General features: G+C 40.3%; 1 protein-coding gene across 1 annotated transcript; it reads left to right on the plus strand.

Annotated features, from left to right (window-relative positions):
• Positions 1-7,320: 7,320 nt before the first annotated feature.
• SPINK13 (serine peptidase inhibitor Kazal type 13) lies at positions 7,321-10,925 on the plus strand (the record flags this gene model as incomplete). The annotated part of the gene is made up of 3 exons (XM_081092793.1): positions 7,321-7,390; positions 9,960-10,050; positions 10,868-10,925. 3 exons carry the CDS (start codon positions 7,321-7,323, stop codon positions 10,923-10,925), a joined length of 219 nt encoding a protein of 72 aa, XP_080948919.1.
• Between the last annotated feature and the right edge of the window lie 1,214 nt (positions 10,926-12,139).

Genomic DNA, 12,139 nt, shown 5'->3' on the forward strand with positions numbered 1-12,139 from the left:
TATTTTGTCAGATATAAGTATTGCTACCCCACCTTTTTTTTCATTTCCATTTTCCTGAAAGATATTTTTCCATCCCTTCTCTTTTAGTCTGTCTGAGTCCCTTGTTGTGAGGTAGGTCTCTTTAGACAGCATATGTGTGGGTCATGTTTTCTTGTCCATTCAGCCTCTCCATATCTTTTGATTGGAGCATTAATTCATTTATATATAAGGTTATTATTGATAGGTACTTGTTTGTAGCCACTGTTTTTGTGTGCCTGTGTTTCTTCTTATCTTCCTATTTCTTCTTTTTACAACAGTCCTTTTAGCATTTCTTGCATTGTTGGCTTGGTAGTGATAAATTCCCTTAGCCTTTTTTTGTCTGTGAAGCTCCTGATTGCCCCTTCAATTTTTAATGATAGCCTTGCTGGATAAAGTATTCTTGGATTCGGTCCATTGCTTTGCATCACCTTGTGTACTTCATTCCATTTCTTTCTGGCCTGATGTGTATCTGTTGAGAAATCATTTGCTAGTGTAATGGGAGTTCCCTGGGTAACTTTCTGTCTCTCTCTTGCAGCCCTTAAGATTCTTTCTTTGTCATTAACATTTGCCATTGTAATTACGACGTGTCTTGGTGTATATCCTTTTAGGCTCATCTTGTTTGGGACTCTCTGTGCTTGTGTGAATTTTTTCTTCCCCAAATCAGGTAAGTTTTCTGTCATTATATCTAATCCTTGCTCCTCTTCTTATTGTTCTGGAAACCCTATAATACATGTGTTACTTCATTTCATGTTGTCCAAAAGCTCCCTTAGACTCTCCTTCTGCTTTCTAATTTTTTTCTCCAATTGCTGTTCAGATTGGATGTGTTTTTCTGTCCTGTCTTCTAATTCGCTAATTTGGTCCTCCGCTTCTTCTAGTCTACTGTTTAAACCTTCTGTAGTGTTTTCTATTGTACCTATATCGCTTTTTATTTCCTCTTGATTCTTACATAAGTTGTTGATTTTCTCATCCAGCCAGTTCAGGAAATGTATGGCCCTTATTCTGAATTCTTTTTCTGACATATTGCATGCCTCAGTTTCATTTAGTTCCTTTTATGACAACTCCTTTTCTTTCCTTTGGGGCTTGTTTCTTTGTCACCCCATTCTTGCTCTCACAGAAGGGTCGAGGCGCCAAGACACATGGGACCCAGGGTCACACCTCAGGCTTGGCAGGTGGGAGGGTGCAGTCCAAAGCTTGCAGGTGAGATGTGCAGGGCCTAGGGCCCACACCTCAGGCTTGGCAGGCAGGGAGTGCAGTCAGAGGCTTGCCTACAGGACACACAGGCCCGGGAGGATGCCACGGTTTTGGCAAGTGGGAACACAATCCGAGGCTTGCTGGCAGGACACGCAGCAGACTTGGCGGTCAGGGATCATAGTCAGAGGCTCGCCTGTGGGATGTGCGGGGCCGAGGCTGACCCCGCATCCAAGGAGGCTGGAGTCCCGGTGTCCGTGGGTCTGCAGCTGAGGTAGCAGGTATTTGGCCGGAGTGCCTGTACGATCCAGGGTGGTGTCTTAGGCCAGTCTGGGTGGTGGTGAGGCTGGACTCTTAGTCATAGTAGCTCTCCCCTTCAAAATGGCGTGGTTTCTGTCAGAGCTGGCCACCCAGGGAGTGATTTCAGAAGTACCAGGGGCTCTCTGTCTAGGAGAGCCTGGTCCACCAGCCCCTGAAAGTCCTGCAGGGTCTAACTGTCCCTCCCTCACATACACACACCACACACGTCCATACACTCCCCTTTTGCTCCCTCACTCACTCACACTCTCTCCCTCACTGCCATCCTGCTGGCCGCCATCTTCTGTCCTTTCTTGTGAAGTTTTTTAAGTGAACAATTAAAGGTATAGCTAAACTGAGGAAATCTCTCTTTACTAAAGGGTGAAATAAGACTAATTAAGCCTATTTGATGTTTTAAAAGTGGACTTCAATCCAATTTCACCCCCTACACACACAAGGATAAAAATGTAATAATGATGATTCATATGTATTCAGCCCTCCTCTGTCCTATCTTATCTGTCCCAAAAGCTGAGTGAGGACAGAACATGACTTGCTTTTTGAGATGTTTTATGAATCACTTTAAATAAATAGTTGGCTGTATTTTTTGTTCCCCCAAACTCTTCTGTTAATCCAATGAACAAATATTTATTAAACACTTATTTTGTTGCCACTCACTGTGCTAGACACTGGAAACACTGCATCATGCTCCTCCCTTCATGTGACTTGGACTAAGTTAGCTTGTCTTCTTTTTCTTTTTCTTTAAGTCATTATGTCTAATGACTTCAGCCATCCCCACCAACGAGGAGCAGCATATTTGTGATTACATCCTCCTGAACACCATAGGCAAGGGATCCTTTGCAGAGGTGAGGTTGGCCTGGCACACTCTGCCTGGCACAGACGTGGCTGTGAAAGTTGTGAATTTGCGGGGCTCCTCTGAAGATTTGAGAGAACTTCATTGTCTTAAAGGCTTGAATCACCTAAACATCACAATTATTTGGGGTGTTTGCCACCCAGGACAAACTGTATCTCTTCATGGAGTATGTGAGCAGAGGTCACTTATTTGATTATGTGGGAGAATGTGGATGCATGACTGAAGAGGAAGCCCGAACCATGTTTCACCAGGTATATCAGCAATACAGTACTGCCACCAGAGGGACATCGTACATAGGGACCTGAAGCCATAGAACATACTCAGAGAGTGATATGACATTCAAAGTAGCATTTGGCATTAGTACGGAATTTACAGATTAGAAACTGAGCACCTTCTGTGGATCCTTCGCCTATACGGTCCCAGAAATCTTGACGTTCCAACCCTATTATGGCCCGAAGATTGACATATGGAGCCTGGGGGTAGTTCTCTACAGGATGTTGACAGGGAGTCTGCCATTTGTGGGGCTGACCTTTGGGCAAGAGAAAAAATGGATATTGAGTGGGCACTTCTGTGAACCATCTTTTATGTCTCTAGAACAGGGGTGGGCAAACTTTGTGACTCGAGGGCCACAGTGGGTTCTTAAACTGGACCGGAGGGCCGGAACAAAAGCATGGATGGAGTGTTTGTGTGAACTAATATAAATTCAAAGTAAACATCATTACATAAAAGGGTACGGTCTTTTTTTTTTTTTTTTAGTTTTATTCATTTCAAACGGGCCAGATCCAGCCCGCGGGCCGTAGTTTCCCCACGGCTGCTCTAGAATGTCAACAACTTAAAAAAAATGAATGACTATTGACCCTAGCTAAAGACCAACCCTGGAAGATATAGCAAAGAACCCATGGGTCAATATGGACCAGGAGGAGGAACTGAGGCCATACATTGAGCCACCCTGGGGTGACTTGGACCCTCAGGTACCAGAAATAATGAAGAACCAGCATGAGATCCAGGAGTCAATAACATAAAGAAAATATAATAATATCATGAAGATTTACTAATTCTAGATAACAGGAAAACCAAGATGAAGGGCCATAGTATCAGGGTAAGGCCCTGCCACTCCCGTGACCTCACAGTGTTTCCTCAAACAAAGAGGTTCCACCAACCGGTAAGAATTCCAAATACCCTGCCAATCACCCAGCCAGCCTGGAAGCAAGGATGCCCACTTCCCCAGTCAGTCTAGATTCAAGGACCTCTACCCTCATTCCAGCCCTCCAGCAAGGGAGCCTCCCCGGGCTCCCTCTCTACCCTCAGCAGCAGCAGCAGAGCGGTGGTGGAGCCCCAGAGGAAGCCACCCATGAAAATTGCCTTCAAGCTGGGCAGCCTGATGGTGGAACCCCAGCCTCTTCCTCTGGACACAGCCAGGGCTGGCAGGGGGTGGCTAGGAGGGTCTTCAGGTTTTTCTTATGATTCCTATGCTGCAGGCTGTCCAGAAATAAAAAGTATCTTATAAAGACAAAAAAATCAAGCCAATAAATTGGTGAAAACACATTTTCAAGAATATACACAGTAAGAAACAAAAAAAGATGGGTGGATTCCTTTCTTCCTTTTGTATATATTACTGAATACCTATCAAGTGGTTAAAAAAATTGCAATGCACTACATTTACAAGGTCAAAATTGGGTATAGATGGAGTCTGTTCCTTCATAGAGCATACAATTTAATTATCTAGGAAGCAGTATTGTAGAGAGATTACAAGTACTGGCTTTGGAAAGAGGGAAAAGGAGGGGGAAATCAAAGACACTGGCTAAGAAAGGCATAGGCTATCACAAAAGACATTTATGGTCTTGGTTTAAGAAGACTAATGGATAATAAGTTAAAGGAAGGGAACATTGTTGACCAAAGTTAGAGAAAATAAGTGAACATGGACTTTGGAGCTAAACGTGTGTTTGAATCCCATCTCTACCCATTAGTAGCTTTGTTACTAGCTAGTGTCAGCAAATGAATTATCAGCCTCAGTTTTTTGTCTTTTTTATACAAGTTTCAGAGTGGTATAAACCTCATGGGATTATTGTGATTAGGAATGTCAACCATATAACCAGGTACTGGCAGAAAGAAAGAGATGGATAAATGTGAAGATATCTAGGGAAATTGATATGGAGATGATAAAATAAGGTAGATGGAAAAATTAATTATATGGCAAAGAGAGAAAAAGAGCCTCCATCCTGAGGCTTCCCTGATCCATAAAGAAGAGGTGAAGTTTCCCATTCAAAGTAAGGTAGAGGAAGTGAGGTCAGATAGCTTTTAAAAATGAGTAAAACGAAATGATATGGAGATAGGTGGCATAGGAGGCAACATGACATTAAATAAGAGGCTTCCTTAGGAATCTAGAGGGCTTAGCTGATTATAGCAGGACTGTAGAGTCCATTGTGTGGAATTTGTTATCTCCTTGCTCCACAAACAATCTCTGGACCAGGAAAATAGAAAACTACATTTGGCCCAGGTTGGAAGAAAGAGGAAGGAGTAAAGAGAAGGATGTCAAGAGAGTACGGTCACATCAAAGGGCTAATTATAAATGTCAGACCTTGGGACTCAGGCTGGGAAGAGACTATACAGAAGCAAAAGGAGAGATTAAAGTCTAGGAAATAAAAATGTGCCCGATAATGGCAAATAATTTTCAGGCTTGCCTAAGCTGATATGTAGTGGAGGGAAACAAGCGGAGATTTGGGGAGGCTTGGGTATTGCAAAGATGATTGGTTATGGTGCCAGAGTGTCCCAGGCTAATATCAGAAATCATGTCCTAGAAGGATAAAACAAGTAAACCTTCTCAAAAGCAGGAGTGACTTCAGTGGGGAGAGGAGATGGCAAAGATTGGAACTAGTATTGAATTCAACAAGAAAGTTCATCACATCATCTGGAATGTGGTAAGTAACCTGATTTGCAAATGTCATCAGATACTTAGCATGCAATTTTTTCTTGTTCTTATGATCCACAATGAGAAACTGATTCTGGACACAATGGGTATGAGGCTGCCTGTCGCTACTTGAGCCAAATTAAGCAGAGACAGGGTTGAATAATGTATGAGTGTTTATTCCAATAATGTTGGCAGTATGGGGAGAGCAGTTGGTCACCCTGGAAATTCTGCTCTCGGCAAAGGAGGTAGGTAGGGCCTGCAGTCCGGCCTTCAGGAGCTCAAAGTCCTATAACAAGGGGGCTAATCTTCTATGATGTTACAAACAGCTCAGCCCGTTCCTGGGACCAGGAGATGGTCAGCATTCCTGAGGCAAACTCCTGGAGTGGGTCAGTCCGGGCACAGCAACCAAATCAAAGGGTGTCCTGTTCTTGGTCTGCTTTTAAAATGTATTTTCTTCTTGCAGCACATCCTCCAGTTTCCCAGGGTCTGCAAGAAAACCTCTTATCTATAGTTGGCAACATTAGTAATCATTATAAAACAAGTGTGGCTCTATTCTTATATGCTCTTCCCTCTATAAAAACCACAAGTACAGAACCTCCAGGGATATCCTTGCCTACTGGAGCGTGAAACATCACAAGGAGTGGTTCAGGGAGGTGGACAGAGCAAACCAGGAAATAGCCTTAGGTGTTCCTGGCCACAGCAAGACTGCTCGAGGCTAGCCGTGACCTCGGAATGACTACAACAGGCTGACTTTTGGTAGCAGCCTTATTCAGGTAGCATCTCTTCACCTCTACCCATGTACCAAGTCTGTTCTGGGATCTCTTTGGCTTTCTTCTCTGTCAGTAGATTTCCCTGTATCTTAGGAAAACTTCGTAGCTAACGTTTTCCTTCCTCATTTCTCTATGTGCCCACCAGCTGTGCCTTGGAGAAGAGACAGAATGGATAGAGTAGGGCATGAGGAAGGTAATAAAATGACTTGGAAAGTATCTTCTCTGGGCCTCAATATTCCCATCCTTACAAAAGAAGAGTTTGGCCAAAGAAATTGGCAATTTATAGTTATGCTCTTTATGTATATTAATATCACTTGATCTTCTCAATATCCTATGAAGTTCATGCTTCTCAGGCTCACATTTCTAAGAGAGGTTGAAGCCTGAATTTGCACTCAGATAGATATAGATATAGATATAGATATAGATATAGATATAGATATAGATATAGATATCATTTGTCATATCTATCCATGAGTATCTGCATATAAGTCATAAAAATCATTGTGTACCTATATATGAGTCATATAATTTATAAAAATCATAAAAAATTAATTCTAGATCTAGCTATAGCTATATATACTTATTCTTGCATCAGGGAAGATATACATAATTATGCCCCAGGACCAACAATTCCAATTTTAATTCATTCCTTGTATTTGAGTGCAGGTAACTGGCCTGGAAAAAGGAACTTCATTAGGAAAAGGAAGACTTCAGTGTGGGAGAAATTGGTTGGTCCCTGGGAATCAAATGACTTGCATTATTAAATGACATTTTCCTGATGGTGCAGGACAGACCTGAGTTCACACCTGTGATTTCTGAATTCTTAAAAATCCTTATAGTCTTCATTCACTAGCATGAGTGTATAGTGGAGAGGATCTATTTTAGGGTGAGCCTGTTTGTAGGTAACATGCCCGAGGTCAGCCCTTGTGAAAGCCCTGAGCCTGATTCCTCTTCCAAACCAGGACAGGAACTACACACTGGCTGCTGGTAAAGAAAAAAGTAAAAGTTATTGTCATTGTTTTCTTTCCTTATTTAGAACAGAAGGGCCCTCTCTGGTCTGAATCCCTGGAAACCAGGACAAGGTGAGACAGCCATGGCCAAGTGTATGGAAATGGCACCACCTCAGGGTGCTGGTTTATTCCATTTTTGGAAAGCCAAGGGATTAGGAATTAACTCTCCTGAGTATTTGAAAAGTGCAAGGGATTAGGAATTAACTCTCCTGAGTATTTTCACAGGCCTCACCCAAGCAGGACATTAAGTGAGATCGAATGGCTGCCTTTCCATGCGTGATCGTATTTTTCTTGGTCTCCTCCACTTGGGCACCTACTGTTTTTTCAGGTAAGCAAATGTGTGGGTCTTGGGAGAGAAACATCTGATTTTCTTTTAGTTGGAGGGAAGAAAAAGAATAACATGGATGGATGGAAAATGTTTTGCTGAAACACGGGCCTTTGGGCTTGACAATGCAAATTGGTATCAATTGGGCATCATTATTAGAAACACCACTATCTGAAAACCAAGTACATGATGCATGGGCCAAGGAAAATCATAAGGGCAATTCAAAATTACTTTGAACATAAAGAAAATGAACAAAAGTTTAGGTTCAAATATATGTCATTGCCTCCATACCCTTTTCCTTTTACTCCAATCCCACCATCATCTGGCACGTACCCAATCTCATTAGATTCTACTTTATCTTACTTGTATTTTTTTTTTGCTCAAATAAACATATATATGTACATTTTATTATTCCTCCTACTTTCTTAAATAAACAATAGCATGCTATAGATAGCTACTAGTTGAATCTGTTTTCATTTGTTCGTTTGTCACTTCTTGTTTAATATCCCACATGTGAGTGAAATCATAGTTTCTGTCCTTTCCTGTTTGACTTATTTTACTTAGCATAATACTCTCATTTGAAACATGTATTCTTGGATGTTTTAAATATCATCTGATGGTGAGAGATAAGGAAGAGCAGAACTATAATAGATCTTATTTCATTCTCCCACATCCAGCTGGTCATCCTCTATCCCCAGGCAACACCAGCACCACTCACGCAAACCAGTTCACTGAATCTCTCAGCCTCTCTAGGGCTCAGGGAACTCCTAGGTTTTCTCATCATTCACTGTCATCTTTAATTCAGCCTCTTGATAGGAACAAGCCTAATACTTTATTTACTGTAGCATGTTGAACTTTTTACAATATATATATTTTTTATAGATTTTAGATGGGAAGGGAGAGAGAGACAGAGATAGAAACATCAGTGAGAGAGAATCATCGATCGGCTGTCTCCTGGGATGGAGCCCGAAACCTGGGCATGTGCCCCAACCGGAACCGAACCTTGCGACCTCTTGGTTCCTGGGTCAGTGCTCAACTGCTGAGCCACACCCAGCCAAGCCATATTGAGCCATATACTTATCCCACTTACAGTGAAGATGACACTAAAGCCAACAAAAGCCAAGTTACTTAATGAAAATAATATAGTTGGCACATTATGTGTACAATCCTGAAAGGTTTTTACTCTTTTCTCAATGACACAGCAAATTTATAAATGAAGTCAGGACTGTGAAAATAAAAGAAAGAATAAATAAATATATAAAGTAGTTACCACTCATAAATTCCGTTGTATAATTTTGTGCAAATGAGTAATTAAATTATACTTCTTTATTCAGTTAGTAACTTCAATAAGTGAAATCATACTCTATGGAAAACTTTTTTTTAATCTATTGTGTCTTTATTTTCAGGACTGAGACCACGGGACCCTGCTAAATGGCCTCCAGTAAATTTAAATTTCTTAATTCTGAATTCTGATTCTAACCTGATCACTCTCTTGACACAAGAGCCCTAAAACTTCATAGTGGTAAAGTAGAATGGAAATATTTGTGTGACCTTGGACATGTATCTTAACCTCTCCAGACTTATATTTACACCCAGGTAACATAAGCATGATGGTAGGAAAATATACTTCTGAGCATTAAATGAAACCATACCTGTCACTTGTTCAAGGTCACAAGGCTAAACCATGGTATATACAGGAATTATTTCCAGTCTCAATATAAACCCTAAATCTTTTTTTAAATTTTATTTTTCAATTAAAGTTGCTATTCAATATTATTTTATCTTAGTTTCAGGTGTACAGTATCGTGCTTATACAACCATATAAGTTACATAAATGATCACCCTAAATTTTCAAGTACCCACCTGGCACTATGCATAGTTATTATAATATTATTGATGACTAGAGGCCCGATATACAAAATTCATGCAAGGGGCTTGACCCTCGCAGCCGCGTCAGCTTGCCTTGGCCCTCACAGCTCCGGCTTCATCCAGAAGGTCGTCCGGTCTAATTAGCATAGATATTCCCTGTCATGTACTTTCTATCTCCATGATTGTTTTGTAACCACCAATCTGTACTTCTTAATCCCTTTGCCTCTTTTGCCCAGTCCTCCCAAATCCCTCCCCGCTGGCAAGCATCATCACTCTGTTCCCTGTATCTATAAGTCTGTTTCTGACAAGCCCTCACCCTGTCCTCTAGCTCACATACTCCTGATAGTGAGTTTCTGGCATTGGTACTCCTAGTTTAAATGAAAACTTTGCATTTGGGGTTGAAGCTGAGATGTTATAATGCTCATACTTGAAGAAATGGTGGGATGAGCAAAGACACTGCTGTCAGGAAAAAACAAACAAACAAAAAAACAAAAAAAACCTCCCTGACCATAGACCAAAACAGAGAAAATCCTTATAAAAGATCAACTGACTAGTAATAATTGATGTTATTTCTATGTGGGGCAGTAGTGGCAGGATAGGAATAAATAGAAGAAATCTATCAATCGTTACCTACATGATATTTTATATTATTTGCAGCCCCCATGTAGGATGTACTTTCCAATGGATCTCCTTTATGAACCAGATGAACCAGAATGCCCTGCTATAGCTGCCCCTGTTTGTGCTTCAAATGGCCACACTTTTCAGAATGAGTGTTTCTTTTGTCTTGCTCAGTGGTAAGTTCCAGTTAAAATGTCATTTTTCCTCTATATTTCTTCACAGAAATGTCAAATAATCTTAGCCAAGGAGCTGGATTTACTAATGCATGGGATTTTTTTCAATAGCCACTATTATTCACAAAAGACTGCAGACAGACTAAATATATAGTGATTTCTTTTTTTTAATGTAGTGAACATTCAACAAAACAAAAAATGCAAAAGAAAATAGAATAGGCAATTTACACAGGGCTCATTGCTTGAGAAAACATTGGGAATTGATAAAATGTGCAATGTGTTTAGGAAAACAAAGAGAAAATTGTGTTGAAAGGAATGTTATATAATGTTACAGAAATATATCCAAATATATAATATTGAGATAACAGTGATATATAAGGATGGAAAGTTAGGCAGAGGCTAACTTCTGGAAAATATAAATATTAGAGAATAGACTGTAGCTATGGGCATGCAAACCTAGTGAGAATTTGAGCAGAGTGTGTGAACTATGTGAACTGTGCATCATATAATTGCAGTTATTTTTTACTTCCTGGTAGAAAAAATCTGGCATTGCTATGTTGAATGGAAAGGTATCAGAATAGGAATGGGTTAGGGGATGAAAGATTCTCTGTTGAAAAATTTCACATAACACTTTGAATAATCATGACAGAGAGGAGGAATAGGCAAGCTGTGGTGGCGATGAGCAGGGATGGAGAAGAGATGGGCATAAAGGCAACTGTAAAAGCATCTCTCTTTCTTAGGATGACATTTGAAAGATAAGAGAATGTGTAACAATGTCCACTTTCCTTGTGATACTAATCTTTTTTTGTCTTCTCTTTAGGGAATTTGGTCATCGTATTAAGTTTGGTCACTATGGAAAATGTGAGCGTGTGCCATAGAGTATTCCATTCACTTATTCTTTTCATTACTTAATTCTGAAAATCATTTCTCTTGGCATTTGAGGATGTATAATAAATAACATGCCTGTCTATGCTGCACCCAAATTTGTAATGAAATTGGGAAAAAAAATTAAGCTAATGAAGAACTAAATACTGCATTTATTACAAATAAACATTATAACAAAAAAGGTGTTCAGTGTTCATCCCTGGGTGACGATTGTTTAGTGTCAGCTTTCATTGTGTGTGGGTCTAAGACAGTGGTTCCCAACATGGGACACATGCCTTACGGGGAGGGGGGGGGGCGGGCAATTTGATTTTTAAGGGGGACCATTCGAGAATTAGTTATTTACAGTGAATTTTTTGCATTTCTTATGGTTCTAGGGGCCTCATATACAGTATATAAATGTATATTGTGACATATCTATGCATTTTGGTCTCTGTTATATGTTTAGAAACTTTATTTGCTATTTTTTTCATATCACTTCATATTATTTTTTAACAATTTCTTAGTGATTTCTTCCTCAGTACTTCAACTGTCCTTTTGTTCTTTTACTTTTCTCTTTCATGGCTGCCATATTCTTTGGAATCTTGTTTAGACCAAGTTAATGGTCTTTTAGGCTTCCTCCACAAGAATAGGAGCTCACTTTTTGAATAGTAAGAATTATATGTCACAGGGGGACATCAGGATTTTAAAGATGCTTAGGTGGGGCATGGCCAAAAAAAGGTTGGGAACCACTAATCTAAGATCTGTGATCAGGTGGGCTTACCCAACACTCTCCTGGATTAAATTTATCGCAGATTGCAGGCTTATCTGCAAGGTCTGGCCCTGCCCCACTCATCTCACTTAAACACCTGAGCAAAAGAGAAAATAATTCACACAGCTGTTTGAGACTTTCTACCTGATATTCATGAGTGAAGCCCACCTGCATTAGGAGAGAAAACTTTCCACGTGCTAATAAGAAGAGGGAGAAGGATAGCCCAGAGTTTTTGGGGGGCAGACATGTTTTAGAGAGAGCTAGAAGGCGTTGATAACATGTGATTCCCTTGATTCCAGCATACCTAATTTTCACTCCATCTCATCGTTCCTATTCCATTGGTCAATAAATTCCTTTTTCTTTTTTGCTTAATCCTACTTACAACCTGTCACTTAAACTTAAAGGTCTTGATTAATACAGGGAGTTCATGTTATTTTTACATTTCAGGCTGGGGAAATG

The sequence above is a fragment of the Myotis nattereri genome (assembly GCF_964212035.1).
Source record: "Myotis nattereri genome assembly, chromosome: 5".
NCBI classification, from domain to species: domain Eukaryota; kingdom Metazoa; phylum Chordata; class Mammalia; order Chiroptera; family Vespertilionidae; genus Myotis; species Myotis nattereri.